The sequence below is a fragment of the Panthera leo genome, chromosome B1 (assembly GCF_018350215.1).
Source record: "Panthera leo isolate Ple1 chromosome B1, P.leo_Ple1_pat1.1, whole genome shotgun sequence".
Lineage (NCBI taxonomy): Eukaryota > Metazoa > Chordata > Mammalia > Carnivora > Felidae > Panthera > Panthera leo.
In genome coordinates, this window is record NC_056682.1 from 50,866,685 (window position 1) to 50,886,455 (window position 19,771).

Below are 19,771 nucleotides of genomic sequence, written 5' to 3' on the forward strand. Positions count from 1 at the left end.
TTTTCTCCTCCAACCAACCAACCAACCAACCAACCTCCCTGCGTGTAACTTTTCTTGCAACTATTCTGGAAAATGAGATAAGAAGCCCCTGCTTTATGGGAGGGAGAAAGCTTTGAAATAAATTGAGGTATTTTTCCTTTAAAAATATTTTTTTTGTAATTTAAGTATCAGGCATTGGAACACTTAAGAACACTGTAACAATACAGACCATTTTAAGAAAGTGACAATCAGTAGACCATTACCTTGAACAACAACAAATCTACAATCATTATTTAAATTTTTTTCTAGTCTTTCCTTAGTGGGTATAACAAGTGGAAGTATACGCATTTTTGTATATACTACGTAGTACATATACACATACTGTAGCTCTGTAGTGCTTTTTAACTTAACATTATATAAGTACTTTGCAACATGAAAAACTCTTCAGTTCTTGGTTTATTTCTAATGTTTAATTTCATACAATCAACCACAAGACATAAAAACAGAAAATCAGTATGTATTAAAAGGCAATAATTGAAAAAATACACATACACAAAATATTTCCTCTAACAGAAAAGTGATCTTAATTTTTCAAGTGCTTAGCAGTGACCAAACATGGAAGGGATTACCTTGGAGTGTTTTCAGGAGGCCTGTAGAAACTACTCTGTATAATCTCATAGGATAAACAAAAGTAAAAACCGAGGCAAATTGCCCAGACGAAATCTAAATTACAAACTAAAGAATTTAAGCTTAATGTTACATGTCTGACTTTATTCTACAATACTGTACGGCCAGTTCTCCTGTCCTTGTTTCAGTCCAGACCACATTAAAACAAAAAGGTAACTCACTCACGGGAGGTCAAGTCAAAACCTTCTCATGTCTGTGAGTGCTAATCTGAAGTTCCTTCCCTCGTGAGACTATCTGCCCATTCTGGCAGAACATTTGTGTGAAACCAAAATTTCACATATGGAACTCCCAAGTCACCCATCTGGCTTCACCCACCTTATTTTTTGGGTTGAAAATTTGTCAAAGAAACAAATGTTATCTCCCACGATTTGAGAAACAAGAATGATCCAACAGCAGCATTAAATTCACACAAACTGCGTTAATGGTGGTATTAGCGCCGAGCTTCTCTATTTTCTTCCTCGCAAAATGGGCTTATCACTGTATATGTATGTGTGTATATACATAAAACATTATTTTGAATTATCTTCCCTATACTGAGCTTTTTGAAAGTTGTGCTTAGTTTTTATTTTGGATCCTCATCTTTTTGATAATTTACCATTACAATGGCTCCAGTGGAAATACACATACGTCCTCGTTGCCTGTAAAGTAGGTCGTCTTATGCCTTATTGGGCATACTGAACAACTGCTAAGGTTTTTAAGGAGGGAACGAACTTTAAAATCAAAGGCTAGGCATTATTTGTTTTTGACCTCTGCCGCTTCACGTACTTCGTATCTCAATTAGTACATTTGTTCTCTCCCTGGGAAGTTTGTACTGAAGCCGAACCAGAAACACTAGCTGATGGCCTCCTAGGATCAGGCCCCCCTCAGACGCCTACCCCACCCCCTACCCCCGGGCGGAACACGCCCTCAGTTACAGCCCTTCGGCCAGAGCCTTAGGTAACCTTGATTCCGGGTCGGCAGCGGCCACAGCCCGCAGCGCAAGCGGCCTCGGCGGACCCCCTGCCTGCAGCGCGGCCCAGTGCACGCCGGTCCCACTGCCGGGCGCCAGCCGCCCACTCCGCAGCAGCCGCTCCGCTCTCGACCGCGCCGTTCCGCCCGTCGGCCAGCGGCCCGCCCATGCTCTTGGCCACCAGGAGAGCTAGCCAGCTTTTCCACAGCCTCTTTCCTGTCCCGAGAATGGGCGACTCCGCCTCTAAGATCGTCAGCCCCCAGGAGGCATTGCCGGGCCGGAAGGAGCCGATCCCCGTCGCGGGTAAGGACTCAGGCACGCGCAGAAGCACGGTCTTCGTCGCTGCGCATGCGCGTCAGCGCCCTGTGGCTGCGCGTCCTCCGCCCTCCCGGAAGAGAGCGGAGGGCCGGCTTCGGGCGGATTAGCTAGGTTGGGGTCTGCGCAAGCGCGAAGAGGCTTCGCTAGGGGAGGGGGGGCGGAGGGGTCTTCGGTCCTCTTTGTTTGGCTTCTCACTCTCTTAAACAGCATGTAGCACGTTGATGGAATCTAGTATGTTGGTAAAACTCACCTAGAGTGCAAATACCCCGGTGGCTCCCAACTTTGGGTAGGAAAAGCGCTGACCTGATTTCCGATCTTGCTCACAGGTGCGTGTGCCCTCAGTGCCGGCTTCTGTGCCTCCTCTTTTGTGCACGGTTCGCTGGAATAGTGGCCACTTGCAGCGATGGTGCCGTGTTGTCACTAGAAGCAATGGAATGATACAGAACGATGAAAATTGCAGCTTTGAAATTGTATCTCAGTCCACTGTACTGGTTGCAAGAATTACCCTCGGGCTTCTGTTATTCTCCTTGACTGCCCGGTTTCTCCTAATTGGCGGGAGCTGCCCCTAGCCCCGTCCTTGCGGGTCTGCCCGTGTTTGAGTCAGTAGTGCGGAGGTGTCCGCTTTAGAGCTAGCTGTGCCTTACAAAGTTAAACATTTTCCAATCTCATACCAATACTTTTGGAAAATACAGTAAGAAAAAAAAAGTCAGAAAAATGCTTGGGTGCCCAGTAATGTTAAACTACTCTAAAGGTTCTTTTCGTAAAGCTTAAGCCTCATTTTCTGTTGCAGAAGGGGACCATACTTTAAGTAGAATTACCTTGGTGCAGTGCTTCTCAGAGTGTGGCCCTGGCAATTTGTACTTTAAACAAACACGTCATAGTTTGTAAACCACTGTGTTAAGAGTTGTTGAAGGATTAAAGGGTGATTAGTCCTCTACATATGGCTCAATGCCAAGATAAATCCTACATTTAAAAATTTTTAGGAATTCTGTTTTTCTTTTCCTTAAAGAATTATTGGGTATATATAGGAGGAGGTCACAGCGAGGCTCTGCGTATAGTACACACTAATCAGTATGAGAGGGGGAGAGGTAGAGTTTTTTTGGATTTGAGGCAGTTTGGAAACTGACACTGTGTGCCTTGTTTCTCCATCTACATTAGCAGTTCTACTTCTTACGCTTCCCTCACTTCAACCCCAACTCATAGCCAGCCCTAAAAATTTGTTTCTTTTTTGGCTCAGAGAATTAATTTTAAACTTTTATTTTAAAAATAATATTTTTTACACTTTACAATTTTTTTTACAATTTTATTTTTAAAAATAAATTATATATATTTTTACAAACCAGTATTCATAAATGGATACTTAAAGGTAGTGCTTTTTCAATGTTGCACATACTCAGCTTGTCCTGAACTTACTCTTTACACACTATGGGTGTTTTGGTATGCCCTCCCAGAAATCTAAAAAACAAACAAATGAACACAAACATCTTGTTCAGAGCTGCAAACTGGTTCAAGATTAGCTTTGACCAAAATTTAGTTCTGCTTAATCTTAACCAAAGTGTTCCCAATCAATTACCTGGTACATAAATGACACTTTTGGTAGAAGATTAACCAACATGACGGAAATGAGCCAATGATTTATTTGTCATATCCACCTAATAAATCTAACAGAAAACCTCAGGGCCTGGTTCTGTTCCAGGCTCTTCCATCTTGTCTTTTTATATAATCATGCATATACCTCTGTATCTAGACCAGTGAACTGCTTTTTTTGGGTGTAGGGCTAAGCCTACAATGCATATGTATATGCAGTGCCTATGTCCTTATTGCTTTGCTGTTGTAACTCTTCCCCCCCCCCCCCCCAAATATTTCAGTTTTAGATTGCAGCCGGTCCAGTCCCCACTTCTTGTACAACTCCTGCTTTGACAGATTGTTGAAGGTTCTCAGATTGGCCCCAGAAATGGGCAGGATAGTATTACCTCCTTGGTAGGTTTTGGTGGCTGTAAGCTTGAAGCTTATGGATTTAATAATATTGTTTTGAAAGTCAAATTCATCTCTGCCCCAGCCTCCAATCTGTTTAACAGCCCTTCACTTCTCTTTGTTGTTTCTGTGTCTGTTATTTGTGCCCTGACTCTCAAAATTTCTGTGATAAAAGCATCACCTTTTGATTTTAGAAGATAAGTCTTATTTAGTGTCTTTGGTTCAGCTTAGTACAAGGCTCTGTCTTTGTGCACTATTACCAAATATTTTTCGTGTGAAGAGTTACATCTTAGCCTTAATCCTACCTTTTTTTGATATTCGTAGGGAAACTTAACACTTTTTTTTTTTTTTTTTAATAAACTGTGGCCTAATAGATTTCTACTTTGCAAGAAGGTTAAGATTCAATCTTTCAAACTTCTTTAATGCTTAGTTTCTCCCAGGCGACCTATAGTGGATCAAAACATGAGTCGTCCTATTTTGGGTGATTGGTTACAACTAAACTTGGACTGGACTGCCTCATTTGAGGCACACTCTGTTCAGGTTAGTGGCGGGTCCTGGACAGCATTGGCTGGCTGGCAGGGCATGTGAGCAGTTTGCCTGATCTTCTATGTGGAGGCAGTCTCTCTCTGTTTTAGTGCCTGACTAGACAGCAATACTCAGAGAACTTTGGGGAAAAGTGGAATTCATGCTTGTTGAACTGAAATGGTGGGCAATTAATTGCTAGAGACAGGCAGGAGGTGGAAGGCTTATAATTAAAACCTCAGAGTGTCTCCTATGTTGTTAAAATGTGAATTTATTATAGTTAGAACTAATCTTATTTCCAGTGAATTAATTACTCTAAAAGCCCAGTTTTTTTTTTTTTTTTTCTAATAGCACTTTGTTTTTGGTTTGTTTTGCCTATTGAAGATACTGCTAATCTGTTTTTTTGATCAGATGTTTGGGATTTGGAGATATCATTCAAGATAACACTGACAGCTCCTATGTGATCTCTACTTTCTTGCCTTTATATTCTTAGTGTTCACTAGGTGAACACTGTTCTATAGTCTTCACTATATTACTGTGGTCTTTTTTGGAGAGAGGAAGAGATGTAGAACACCTGCCCATGGTGTCCTCTTTTAAGAACTTTAAATATAAATAGAAAAACAGTAGAACAATATGAGTAGTCCAAAAGGCGCCTCTTTGAAAAACAGTTGAACTATGACAATGAAATTTATGAGCTGTAGCTGTCTAATAAAGAAAAAAGGGAAAAAGTACAAATATACAAAATTAGCAACTGAAAGGGGGGAGTAATAGAAATTGAAAATTTAAAGACTCATGAGAGACTGTTTGTTTAACTCTTTGAAAATAAATTCGAAAACTTGGATGGAATAGATAATTTTTAGGAAAATATAACTGACCCAAACTGAAACCGGAAACATTTAGGAAATCTAAACACAATGATTTTTCTAGCAGAAATGAAGTTGTCAGAGTTGCCTCCTCTCAAAGCATCATGTTCAGACAGGTTTACACTGACACTTCTACTAAATATTTAAAGAGCAGATTATTCCAATCGTATTTAAACTAAAAGAATTGTCAGATTCTTTTTAAGCAGTAAGTATAATATTAAAACCAAACCTGATAAAGATTGCACAAAAAAAAGAAAACTGCAGACCTGTCCCACTTACGAATATTGATGAAAAACTGCTAAATAAATATGAGTGAACAGAGCCCAGCAATGGGAGTTAGTTCCAGAATGTAAGGATGGGTCAGTATTAGGAAATCTATTAATATAATTCATCATTTAATTGATCTATGAAGAAAAATGATATAACTGTCATCTGGATGCTGAAAAGTCATTTGACTACCTTTAACAACTATTCTGATAATAACACAGATGGCTACTTCCATAACATGATATAATAAATCTATTTCTGCTCAAAGGCCAACATCATGCTTAATGAAGAAACATAGAAATTCCCACTGAAGTCCTAATCCGGGAAAAATGTGGAGATGGTCCACTCTTGCTCAGCCTAGTAGCTGGTATGCCCCATTACTAAATGCTTTTGTTGTTAAGGTTATCATGTTAGCTTTAATCTCTATAAAATTTTTTTTTAACATTTTATTTATTTTTGAGAGACAGAGCAAGACAGAGCACGAGCAGGGGAGGGGCAGAGAGAGCGCAGGGGGACACAGATTCTGAAGCAGGCTCCAGGCTCGAGCTGACAGCACAGAGCTTGGTGCGGGGCTCAAACTCATGGACTGTGAGATTATGACCTGAGCTGAAGTCAGATGCTTAACCAACTGAGCCACCCAACTGAGCCACCCAGGCATCCCTATCTTAGCTTTAATCTTAACTTTTTGTGTTAAGAAAATTTTCATGTTTAAAAATTTTTTATTTAAAATTTATTTTAATTCTAGTGCAGTTAACATCTAGTATTATATTAGTTTCAGGTGTACAATATAGTGATTCAATAATTTAGTACTTCACTCAGCGCTCATCTTAATTGCCTTCACCTATTTTATCTCCCCCGCCCACCTTCTCTCTGGTAACCATCAGTTTGTTCTTTATATTTAAGACTCTGTTTTTTGATTTGTCTCTTATTTTCTTTGTTTTGTTTCTTAAATTCCACATATTAGTGAAATCATATGGTATTTACCTTTCCTTGACTTACTTCACTTAGCACTATACTCTCTAGATCCATCCATGTTGTTGCAAATGGCAAGATCTCATTCGTTTTTTAAATTTTCTTTTTTTTAAAGTTTATTTATTTTGAGAGAGAGAGAGAGAGAGAGAGAGAGAATGAATATGAGTGGGGAGGGGCAGAGAGGGTGGGGGGAGAGAGAATCCGAAGCAGGCTCTGTGCCGTCAGCATGGAGTCCGATGTGGGACTTGATCCCACAAACCCTGAAATCGTGACCTAAGTTGAAATCACAAGTCAGATGCTTAACCAACTGAGCCACCCAGGTGCCTTGATCTCATTCTTTTTTGTGGTTGAATACTATTCCGTTGTGTATATGTGTATACGTATATAAAACCACATCCTCTTTATCCATTCACCTATTGATGGATACTTGGATTGGTTCCATAATTTGGCTATTATAAATAATGCTGCAATAAACAGAGGACTGCATGTGTCTTTTTGAATTAGTGTTTTTGTTTTCTTTGGATAAATACCTAGTAGTAGAATTACTGGATAATATGGTAATTCTATTTTTAATTTTTTGAGGGATCTCCATATTGTTTTCTCTAGTAGCTGTACCAGTTTGCATTTCTATCAACAGTACTTGAGGGTTCCTTTTTCACCACATCCTCACCAACACTTGTTTCTTGCGTTTTTGATTTTAGCCATTCTAACAGATGTGAGGTGATATCTCATTGCAATTTTGATTTGCATTTCCCTGATGATGAGTGATGTTGAGCATTTTTTCCATGTGTCTGTTGCCATCTGTATGCCTTCTTTGGAGAAAAGTCTGTTCATGTCTTGTACCCAATTTTTAATTGGGTTATTGTAATTTTTTTTGAAGTTGAGAAAATTTTCATCTTTTTATAGGCTACTACTGTGGCCTGATAGGTGAGATTCACATCTTCAAACTTCTTTACTGTGCAACTTTTCCAAGGCTGCCTAAAGTGGGTTAAAGCATGACTAGGCCTACTCTGGGTGATTGGTGTTATTATTTAGCATTGTTTTGTAAGTGGTAGCTAATGCATTTATATAGGAGAAGGCAATTAGAAATGTACAAATTGGAAAAGAAAAGGTAAAACGGACACTAACTTGCAGATGATGAGATTATATACCTGGAAAATCTAAGAGAATTAATAGTATGGTATCAGGATATATACTAGACAACAACCAAGAGTTTTACTCTGTGTAAACAACTTGTTAGAAAATATATGGAAGAAAACACTCCATTTATAATATCAACCAAAAAAGTTAAAATTTATGAATAAACGTAGCAAGAGCTGAGGGTCCTGAGTTCAAGCCCAGTGTGGGGGTTCTGTGCTCGGTGTGAAGCCTACTTAAAAAAAATTAATAAAAATTCATAGGGAAAAATAAACAGGAAGAGTTACAGTAACTGTTAAAGAAGAGCAAAGAGGGGCAACTAGCCCTACCATATAGTAAAAGTAAAGTTCGATAATTAAATCAATGTGATACTTGTCCATGAATAGATAGGTCAATGGAGCAGAATAGAAAGATGAGAAATTCTTAAATACCTATGAGGATGTAGTATATCATAAAGGAGATATCTTAAATCAGTGGGGAAAAGATGGAATATTCAAAAAATGGCTATGGGACAACTGGGTAGCCATATGGAAAAAGAAAGTTGGATCTGTATTTCACATCTTAAACCAGGATAAGTTTTAAAGAGATATTTGACAATAGCTCATGTTTATTGAGTGCTTACTGTATGTCAGACACTCTAGTAATTACTTTTACCAAGACATTTAATCCTCACAATAACCCCCCCCCCCATGTGGTAATTATTATTATCCTCATTTGTTGATCTGGAAACAGGCCCATAGAGATAGGTGACTTATCCCAGGTCACATAGCTAATAAATGGTGGATCTGGAACAAGAATGTGGGCGGTTTGGCTCTAGAGTTTGTGATGTTATCTACTCTACTGTTTCTCCATTTAGTTACATGTAAAAATGAAACAGGGGTGCCTGGGTGGCTCAGTTGGTAAGTGTCCGACTTCAGCTCAGGTCATGATCTCACAGTCTGTGAGTTTGAGCCCCGCGTTGGGCTCTGTGCTGACAGCTCAGAGCCTGGAGCCTGCTTCAGATTCTGTGTCTCCCTCTCTCTCTGCCCCTCCCCTGCTCATGCTCTGTCTCTTTCTGTCTCAAAAATAAATAAAAATTTAAAAAGAAATGAAACAAGTAAATGTTAGAAAAGGAGAATTCCTAAAAATTCCTTTATAATCTTGGGGTAAGGAAAGCCTTTCTAACTATGACTTGAAAATCAGAAGACTTAAGAAATTGATAAGTTAGATCACATCAAAATAAAAATCTTCTCATGGCAAAAATTACCGTAAACAAATTCAAAAGAAAGACTGGGGTAAATATTTGCAACTTATAAGAGAAGGACTATTCTCCCTAATATGTAAGAAGCTCCTAGAAATTAATAAGAAAACACCAACATCCATTATAAAAATAGGCAGAGGTTATGAACAGATAGTTTATAGAAAAGGAGGTACAATTGGCTCTTAAACATATAAAAGAGTGAGCAACTTCTCTCATAATGAGGAGAATGCAAACACCATTTTTCATTTTTCAGATTGGCAAAAATCCAGAACTTTGATGGTACACTCTGTTGGTAAATCCTTAAGGAAAAAGGCACTCTTGTACATTGCTGGCGAGAGTGTAAATTGGCTCAACTCTTACAGAAGGCAATTTGGCAATATCTGTAAAAAATTTAAATGCATATACCTTTTGACCCAGGAATTCAATTCTGGGAATTTATCCTACAGATACACTTGCACGCATGCCAAATGATGACTATACCAGGTTATTCACTGCAGCTTTGTTTGCAGTAGCCAAAGATTGGAAACAACCCAAATGCCCATCAATAGGGGCTAGTTAAATAAATTGTGGTTCGTCTTCACAATGGAATATGCAGCTGTAAAAAAGAACGTGGAAAATCTATATGAATGGGTGTGGAGCGATTGCCAAGATATAGCGTTAAGTGAGAAAAGCAAGGTCAGAACAGTGTTGTATGGTATGCTAATTTTTGTGTGAACAGGGAGGAAAATAATAAGATGTATGCACAAAGAAACTCTGAAAGGATAGCTAAGAAACTAAAAGCTGGGGAGAGGGCTGTGCAGTGAGCTGAAGATGGATGGGACACACAAGTGGGAGATTTTCCTTCAGGCTTTCGTGTAACTTGATTCTTCATAAGTGACTGCATTATTGAGTTAAAGAACTCTGCTCTGAGGATGATCCTTTTCTGCGGTTTTTAGTTTAATTGACCACCTTTCTGTCATCTTTTGTCATCCCTATTTCAAATTCTGTTTTTTAAATTTTGCTCTTTTTCTTGTCAAGTAAGTCTTTTTTTTTTTTTTCTTTTCCTTCCCAACTTGCTTTTGTAATCAAAATCTACATTTTGGCGTGATTTAAAAATCTAAATTTAGAGGGTGAAATTGGAATAAGTTAATCCAAGTCATTTTACATTTCATAAATATTCATTTTTATTGAAGCATCAATTGTGGTGGCATCATTTATACAAAGAAAAGATCTTTGGGGACAAATTCCTTCCACTATTATGTAGAAGGCATTATGTGTATTTCTTTTGTTTTGAGTGATGTACATAGACTTTTAAAAGAAAATGATAGAAAACAATTTTCCTTTTAGAAAAATTTTCCCCAATGTGTGATTAATTTCTAAATTGTAGGACACAGAGCTATTATTTCTCCTCTTTGCATCTTGTCTACAGCTCTTTATTTTACCCTCTGTTTCAGAACCCTCAGTGTTTCCCTGAAGTCCCTGGCATAAGGGTATTCCATACCTCTCCTGATCTGATGATCCTTACTGTCCCAGCCTTTCTTCCCACCTTGCCTCTGGCTAACATGTGTTTCAGTGTTTTGTCTTTCGAGCTGCTCATGTGATTCTACCCAAGTGGGTTTCATATACCGGTGTTTTCATTTAGCCATTCATTAAATGTTTGTTAAATGCTTGCCCAGGTGAAATATTGTTTTCCATATATCCTTATGCTACCTCTTCCTCAAAACTTGCCCTGGTTCCCTTTTCTTTACAACCTAAGTGATCCCTTTCTTTTCTTCTGGACAGATAATTATGCACTATTTCATGAATCCTCCTCTTGGATTTCACATTGTTACTTAGATATTGTTCTACTACCCATGTTGTTAAATCAATATCTTTTCTCCTCATATGAGGGAGAGCTACCTCGAAAGATGGCTGTTCTGGGGTGCTTGGGTGGCTCAGTTGGTTAAGTGTCCAACTTTGGCTCAGGTCATGGTCTTGCAGTTTGTGGGTTCAAGTCCCATAGCGGGCTCTCTATTGTCAGTGCAGAGCCCGCTTCAGATCCTCTGTCCCCTTCTCTCTGTGCCCCTTCCCCACTCTCTCTCGCTCTCGCTCAAAAATAAACTTTAAAAAAAAAAAAAAAAAAGAAGGCTGTCCAGAGGGAGGAGCCATGTTTCACTCCTTAAAGGGGGGCACTGGCCATGGTTGATCCTGTTTTATTCCTTAGTCCGTAACGGTTCACAGAGGACACTACCCACATCAGGCACTCAGTTATGGTGTATGGATATCAGGTAAAGTATGGTTAATGTTGGCTAAAGGTGGTCTTTTTGTGTGAACATTGTGTGACCAGGATGACACAGAGAAGCTAACATAGCTGATCTTTTGTCCCTGCGATATATACTCTAAATAATTTTTTCACTAGTGGTGATAGACTTGGGCTGATTTCAGACTGTCTTACCAATCATTCTTGTGACCAGTAGTAAACTCTTCTACTTGCCAGGATAAATGATGAGGAGCCCCCTCATCTTTAAATCTCTAAGCTGGGATTTGTTAGGAATCTGCAGCAATGGTTGGGAAAGATGCTCTGGGGAAGGGAGGAGAGTGAGGACAGCTGAGGCAAGGAATGGGGAGCTAGTTGGGTGAGGAGACATCAGTTTGTGACATGGGCCCCAAGAGTACCAGAGGCCTCCAGGCCTTCAGCAAGGACCAGAGTGGAGGTCTCTTTGCTAGGCTTGGTCTGCCCCTTCATAGACCCCAGTGTCCTGCCAACCCGGCAGATGGCCCGATCCCTTCCCATGCCACAGCAGCTGGCCGACCCTGTCATCTTGTGCCAGCCAAAATCTTCGAACTCTGATGAAGTATGAGAGACTGAATTCTGCAAAAGATGGGTTCAGAGTGTAAATGCATGATGAGTGAAAGTCGTGGGGCCTCTATCCTATTCTTTCGTCTCTTTTCCATCATAAATTCCCAGTTTGAGAGCATCAGACACACCCATAAAGAAGATTTTCCTCATCATCTGGGTATCCCTTAGCCAGGTCAAGTTGACACATAAAATAACCATCACACTTTCCTTGGTCTCTGCCTTTATCCTTCTCAGTTTACTGTGAGCACCGCTATTAGACATCTGTTTAAACCTCAAATTTCATACTACCACTGCGTAGGAAATAACAGTGACTATGTGATCGGTGCGATTGTAACTGAACTCAAGGCAAGTTCAGTTGCACTTTGGCTGCAAGTTGAACACAACCCAAAGAAGTATTGAAAGCAGAGAACTTTTTATTGTTATAAGTAAGGAGACAGAGTCATAGCTCTCAAAGTACTTTCTCCCCATGGGGTTAGCACAGGAAGCTTTTATTTGGTGTATTGGGAATGGGGGCAGGGAGCTAACATATACATAAGGAACTTATACATATTTTATTAATTAGGCACTTCGGTTCGATTGCACATGCCTAGCATGTCAGTATGGTAGTGCATACAATGTATGTTCAAAAAATGGCAGGAAACTCCACCCACAGGAGGAGGTCTTAGTAGTATAATGAACTAAAAGGTAACTTCAGGATAACTCAGGGGCTTTTGCACAGATCATTAGCTCCAACCCACTCAAGCTGGCTCACGTGAGGAGTGATTGGGCAAACGCGTATCTGGGCATCTCCTTGGCAGGAACTGCTGATTTTCAAAAAACGGAACACATTCCTTCCTTGCTTTTGTCTTTTCCCTCTCCTCCCTTCTACTGATAGCTTGCAGCCATCTGATTTGAGTAATTTCTGTTGCGTCCTAGCTAACGTGATGACACTTTTCATCCTGGAGTTAGAAACTTCCTGTAACTTGTTAACCTCAGTGTTCCTGAGCTCTGCACCGCCCATGCCCCACACCCTCAGCTGACTCCGATTAGTTCCTTTCTTCCAGGACGTTTGCTTTCTTCCTCACAGCCCATGTAAATCTTCCTGGGTCTTTCAAGGCTCAACTCACTTCTTCCCCTTCCATGTTGCCTTTTGGGAGCAGTTTCAACTTCGATTGTTCTTGGAGTTTGTGGTGGAGCTAGGGCTTTGGGGCCTTGTTTTGCACTTTCATTCCACTGTGTCTCCCTAGGGAGGTGAAAGTTGAGTTCATGTAATATATGTGGAGCTCAGTGATTGCTATTTTTCTCCCTGGTGGTTCCTGAACTCTTAGTCTGGTTATGGTGCCCTGCTGGCATGGCCAGAGGTCTTGCTTAGATTACAGTGGCTAAGCTGCTTGGTTTTCTGGTATCTTTCCCCTGGATGTCCTATCAAAATGTTCTTCCCATTTGATGAGATACTTGACTACTTTGACTCATGATCCTGTTAGAAGATAAACTGAGACATATTAATTTTTTTAAGAGTTTATTTGAGCAAAAGTGGACTCAAGTTGGGCAGCATCTGATCTAGCAGATAGAAAGGAGCTCCAAGGAGCTTGTACACAAATGAAGGGCTTTTACAGGCGAAGGGAATGGGAACAAGGAAGTTATACTAGGCAAAAGAGCGGGTTGGTTATTGCAAGGATATGTTCCTCTAGGCAATGGCAAACTAGTTAACTAGTGCTGATCAGGCAATTCCTGATTGACTGGTTTAAGATTTCATTTCTGGGACAGCCAGAACTGTAGGTTAAGTCTTGGATTGGTGGTGTGGGGCTTTGCATAAGCGACTCCATTTTGAGCCAAATGTCTTATTTTTTTAACAATGCCAAATGCTTGATTTTACCTTGACCAAACACCACCATATCCTCTGGGTTAGCTGGGATCTCTTCTGTAAGCTGAGTCTTTTATGAGAGGTCAAATAAGGTTATTGTCCTTCATAAAGAAAGACATGGTTCCTTAGTATGAGCATATCTGCAGTGTTTCTCAGCAGGGTATATTTCTAATCTACTAGCTTGTTGTTGAGTAAGTGTATTAAATTTGCATTATAATATAAGAAAGATTGGTAATAGTGAAACTGGAAGAAATGCAGAGTTACAGTATGTTCCAATGAATGTATTATCATTACATTTTTATAAAATGAAGAATAAAATTTAGAAACATTGAATGTCTTCCCCGAGCATATATAGAAAATGAATTCTTTTCACCATGTTACCATGGTAAAGTAATAACATTAGTGTTGAATTTTCTTCTGTAACTTTTTCCTATTTTACCTTTGATTATTTTTATTAGTAGTTTACTGTTAGGTAATTTATACTTTGCTTAGGTCAAATGCACTGTGAAGAATTAAAAAGCATTGTTCACATGAGACCAAAACTTACTCCTTGGCCAACTAAAAAAATAAAAAAGATATTTTAACAGATTTTACCCAAAAGGCAAGAGTCATGAAAATGAAATACTGTGAGGGAATGCATAACTTTCCAGCTGGAGAAAATGAAAGCTAAAGTGAAAAAATCCTGAATGTACTGTAGTTAGCAGATGAAAAGAAAACCACGTTAGGGTTTGCAGAATGGAGTAGCCAGCTGTCAAATAGAGCCCCGGAGAAAACACTGCATTGCCGAAAACCTCCATTTCCTTATCTCTTTTTGAGAGCCAATTCATAAGGAGCTACGTCATCTAGCAGTAAGCCCTCTGCAGCAACTCCTGCTGGTCCCCAGAGTTCCTAGCTAACCACTTAGCATTCCTTGCACACCGAGACGTGTGCACTGGCATGAAGAAGCGCTGCGCAGAGCTCCCGACTCCCCCCACCGAGGACTGCAGCGGGCCTGATAACAGCCCCGGCTCAGGCGGGGTCTCTCCCTGACAACCGGAGCCAGGTTGCTGGGAGACAGCAGACCTCCAAGAGTAGAAACTGCACCCAGCTGCCTCTGCATGTAAAAGGAGGGCTGAGGAGCCCCTTGCAGATAACTTTTTATTTTAAGAAACTGAAAAAACCCTCAAAAACCAAAAACATTTCTTCTTCTTCTTCAGGATTAGGCTGATACTACGAAGCTCTGTGGATTTATTTTGTTAAGTGGAATAAAAGGGAGTAATTATTTTTTGGTGAAAATTAGGAGTTGGACGAATAAGATTAGGTCGCTCTCTGCTGCAGTACTTACGGGACAATGCACGCCCGATTTAAGGAATAAGCTGCATAAATTTAAATATGCATTTCCAGGGGCAAGATATGAACCAAGGGATTTCTATTAATATAATGCTGGAACTTAAGCCTGAACTATTTTGGTTCATTAAAAACCAGACAATTTTTTTTTTTTTTCCAGGCTAAGGGGATTCGTTAAAGAGCTGAAATCTAGGCTTCATTTTATGTATATGTTTGCTTTGGAACTTGTAGGATGGTTGACAAACAAAATTGATAGAATTTAAAAAATGAGGATTCTCTATGGTTATCTCCATATGGTTGTATTTAATTAATAAGGAAACAAGTGGTCTTTGCTCTGTCTCTGGTTTCCAGCCAGTGGGTCTGGTACCAGGTTCTTCTCACTGCCCCAGAGTGGGCTGGTCCTACCCAATCTATGCTGAGATGGCTTCTCCTTGCTTCAGGGGCTTTTTTATTACTTCAACCTCAGATTTTTATTTATAGTTTCGCTCAAGGTTTGATCTGTCAGTGAGTTTTTTCTTTTTAATTGTTTTTTTTTAACATTTATTTAATTTTGAGAGACACAGAGAGACAGAGCACAAGTAGGGGAGGGGCAGAGAGAGAATGAGACACAGAACCCGAAGGAGGCTTCAGGCTCTGAGCTGTCAGCACAGAGCCCAACAGGGGGCTGGAGCCCACAAACTGTGAGATCATGATCTGAGCCGAAGTTGGGACGCTCACCCAGGTGCCCCTGTCAGTAAGTTTTTAATCATTTTCATTCTCTTCTCCCAACTTCCCAAGTAACCAGTGTCCAAAATGTTGGTGTGATTATAAAAATGGATCAGCTTATAGTCTGCATCTTATTCTTCTCACTTATTAGTATATCATGGAAATATCTCCAAGTAGCTGATATATCTTAAAATATTCTTTTAAAAAAATTAATATACTTTATTTCTTTGAGCAGTTTTAGGTTTATAGGAAAATTGAGTGGGAAGTACAGAGGATTCCCATATATATACACGTGCCCTACTCTCCAGGTTTACCCTGTTGTTAACTTTTGGTATTAGTACGGCACATTTGTTGTAATCAATGAGCCAGTATAGATAACCAAAGTCCATACTTTACATCAGGATTCATTTTCTCGTATATTCTATGGGTTTTGAGAAATCTGTAATGTGTGTTTGCAACAGTTCTAGTATCTTACAGAATAATTTCACTGCTCTAAAAGTCCCCAGTGTTCTGCCTGTTTATCTCTTCCTCCCTCCTGAACCCCTAACAGTCACTTATCTTTTTGGTGTCTTCATAGTTTTGCTTTCCCAAGAATGTCATATACAGTATGTATATGGAAAGGAATTATACAGTATGTATCCTTTTCAAATTCGCTTCTTTCACTTAGCAGTATGCACTTAGGGTCCCTCCATATCTGGATAGCTCATTTCTTTTCAGTGCTGAATAATATTCAATTGCATGGGTGTACAACAGTTTGTTTAACCATTCACCTATTGAAGAATAACTTGGTTGCTTCCAAGTTTTGGTAATTATTAATAAAGCTATTATAAACATTCTTGTACCAGTTTTGTGTAGACATGCTTTTAACTTTGGGTAAATATCAAGAGCCATGATTGTTGGATCATGTGGTATGAGTATGTTTCATCTTATAAGAAACTGCCAAACTATTCCAAAGTGGTTGTACCATTTTGCATTCTTACCAACAGTGAATGGGAGCTCCTGTTGCTTTACATCCTTGTCAGCATTTGGTGCTGTCAGTGTTTTGGATTTTAGCCTTTCTAGTAGGTATATAGTGCTATCTTGTTGTTACAAATTTTTTTTTTTTTTTTTTTTACATTTTTTTATTTTTGAGAGACAGAGTGAGACAGAGCACAAGCAAGGGAGGAGCAGAGAGAGAAGGAGACACAGAATCTGAAGCAGGCTCCAGGCTCTGAGCAAGCATTCAGCACAGAGCCCGACTTGGGCTTGAACCCATGAACCATGAGATCCTGACCTGAGCTGAAGTTGGTCACTTAACTGACTAAGCCACCCAGGCGCCCCAAAACATTTCTTTTAACATTTATTTATTTTTTTGCGAGAGAGAGACAGAGCATGAGTGGCGGAGTGTCAGAGAGAGAGGGCATCACAGAATCCGAAGCAGGCTCCAGGCTCTATCTAGGCTCTGAGCTGTCAGCACAGAGCCCAATGTGGGGCTCGAACTCAGGACTGCGAGATCATGAACTGAACCGAAGTTGGACGCTTAACTGACTGAGCCACCCAGGCACCCCTGTCCATTTTTAAATTGGATTTTTTTCTTGTTGAGGTTTTTAAAGTATTTATTTTTTATTGTTCAGAGAGAGAGAGAGAGAGAGAGAGAGAGAGAGTGTGTTAGCTGGGGGAGGGGCAGAGAGAGAGAGAGAGAGAGAGAGAGAGAGAATCTTTTTTTTTTTTTTTTTTATTATTTTTTTTTATTTTTTAATATATGAAATTTACTGTCAAATTGGTTTCCATACAACACCCAGTGCTCATCCCAAAAGGTGCCCTCCTCAATACCCATCACCCACCCTGCCCTCCCTCCCACCCCCCATCAACCCTCAGTTTGTTCTCAGTTTTTAACAGTCTCTTATGCTTTGGCTCTCTCCCACTCTAACCTCTTTTTTTTTTTTTTTTCCTTCCCCTCCCCCATGGGTTTCTGTTATGTTTCTCAGGATCCACATAAGAGTGAAACCATATGGTATCTGTCTTTCTCTGTATGGCTTATTTCACTTAGCATCACACTCTCCAGTTCCATCCATGTTGCTACAAAAGGCCATATTTCATTTTTTCTCATTGCCACGTAGTATTCCATTGTGTATATAAACCACAATTTCTTTATCCATTCATCAGTTGATGGACATTTAGGCTCTTTCCATAATTTGGCTATTGTTGAGAGTGCCGCTATAAACATTGGGGTACAGGTGCCCCTATGCATCAGTACTCCTGTATCCCTTGGATAAATTCCTAGCAGTGCTATTGCTGGGTCATAGGGTAGGTCTATTTTTAATTTTCTGAGGAACCTCCACACTGCTTTCCAGAGCGGCTGCACCAATTTGCATTCCCACCAACAGTGCAAGAGGGTTCCTGTTTCTCCACATCCTCTCCAGCATCTATAGTCTCCTGATTTCTTCATTTTGGCCACTCTGACTGGCGTGAGGTGGTATCTGAGTGTGGTTTTGATTTGTATTTCCCTGATAAGGAGCGACGTTGAACATCTTTTCATGTGCCTGTTGGCCATCCGGATGTCTTCTTTAGAGAAGTGTCTATTCATGTTTTCTGCCCATTTCTTCACTGGGTTATTTGTTTTTCTGGTGTGGAGTTTGATGAGCTCTTTATAGATTTTGGATACTAGCCCTTTGTCCGATGTGTCATTTGCAAATATCTTTTCCCATTCCGTTGGTTGCCTTTTAGTTTTGTTGGTTGTTTCCTTTGCTGTGCAGAAGCTTTTTATCTTCATAAGGTCCCAGTAATTCACTTTTGCTTTTAATTCCCTTGCCTTTGGGGATGTGCCGAGTAAGAGATTGCTACGGCTGAGGTCAGAGAGGTCTTTTCCTGCTTTCTCCTCTAAGGTTTTGATGGTTTCCTGTCTCACATTCAGGTCCTTTATCCATTTTGAGTTTATTTTTGTGAATGGTGTGAGAAAGTGGTCTAGTTTCAACCTTCTGCATGTTGCTGTCCAGTTCTCCCAGCACCATTTGTTAAAGAGACTGTCTTTTTTCCATTGGATGTTCTTTCCTGCTTTGTCAAAGATGAGTTGGCCATACGTTTGTGGGTCTAGTTCTGGGGTTTCTATTCTATTCCATTGGTCTATGTGTCTGTTTTTATGCCAATACCATGCTGTCTTGATGATGACAGCTTTGTAGTAGAGGCTAAAGTCTGGGATTGTGATGCCTCCTGCTTTGGTCTTCTTCTTCAAAATTACTTTGGCTATTCGGGGCCTTTTGTGGTTCCATATGAATTTTAGGATTGCTTGTTCTAGTTTCGAGAAGAATGCTGGTGCAATTTTGATTGGGATTGCATTGAATGTGTAGATAGCTTTGGGTAGTATTGACATTTTGACAATATTTATTCTTCCAATCCATGAGCAGGGAATGTCTTTCCATTTCTTTATATCTTCTTCAATTACCTGCATAAGCTTTCTATAGTTTTCAGCATACAGATCTTTTACATCTTTGGTTAGATTTATTCCTAGGTATTTTATGCTTCTTGGTGCAATTGTGAATGGGATCAGTTTCTTCATTTGTCTTTCTGTTGCTTCATTGTTAGTGTATAAGAATGCAACTGATTTCTGCACATTGATTTTGTATCCTGCAACTTTGCTGAATTCATGTATCAGTTCTAGCAGACTTTTGGTGGAGTCTATCGGATTTTCCATGTATAATATCATGTCATCTGCAAAAAGCGAAAGCTTGACTTCATCTTTGCCAATTTTGATGCCTTTGATTTCCTTTTGTTGTCTGATTGCTGATGCTAGAACTTCCAGCACTATATTAAATAGCAGCGGTGACAGTGGGCATCCCTGTCGTGTTCCTGATCTCAGGGAAAAAGCTCTCAGTTTTTCCCCGTTGAGGATGATGTTAGCTGTGGGCTTTTCATAAATGGCCTTTATGATCTTTAAGTATGTTTCTTCTATCCCGACTTTCTCAAGGGTTTTTATTAAGAAAGGGTGCTGGATTTTGTCAAAGGCCTTTTCTGCATCGATTGACAGGATCATATGGTTCTTCTCTTTTTTTTTGTTAATGTGATGTATCACGTTGATCGATTTGCGAATGTTGAACCAGCCCTGCATCCCAGGAATGAATCCCACTTGATCATGGTGAATAATTCTTTTTATATGCTGTTGAATTCGATTTGCTAGTATCTTATTAAGAATTTT

General features: G+C 39.8%; 1 protein-coding gene across 8 annotated transcripts in view; it reads left to right on the forward strand.

Moving 5' to 3' along the window:
* Positions 1 to 1,485: 1,485 nt before the first annotated feature.
* Positions 1,486 to 19,771, forward strand: part of MSRA (methionine sulfoxide reductase A) — a 455,502-nt gene continuing 437,216 nt past the window's right edge. For 5 of the 8 annotated variants that reach the window (XM_042934998.1, XM_042934992.1, XM_042934994.1 and 2 more), the window contains exon 1: positions 2,107 to 2,259. Coding sequence is in view for 3 of the 8 variants with exons in the window: in XM_042934989.1 (XP_042790923.1) it covers positions 1,783 to 1,918 (136 nt within the window). In the remaining 5 variants the exon portion in view is untranslated. Of the gene's footprint in view, positions 1,919 to 2,106; positions 2,260 to 19,771 lie in introns of those variants that run through there. The other 3 variants (XM_042934989.1, XM_042934999.1, XM_042934991.1) reach the window with 2 other exon arrangements.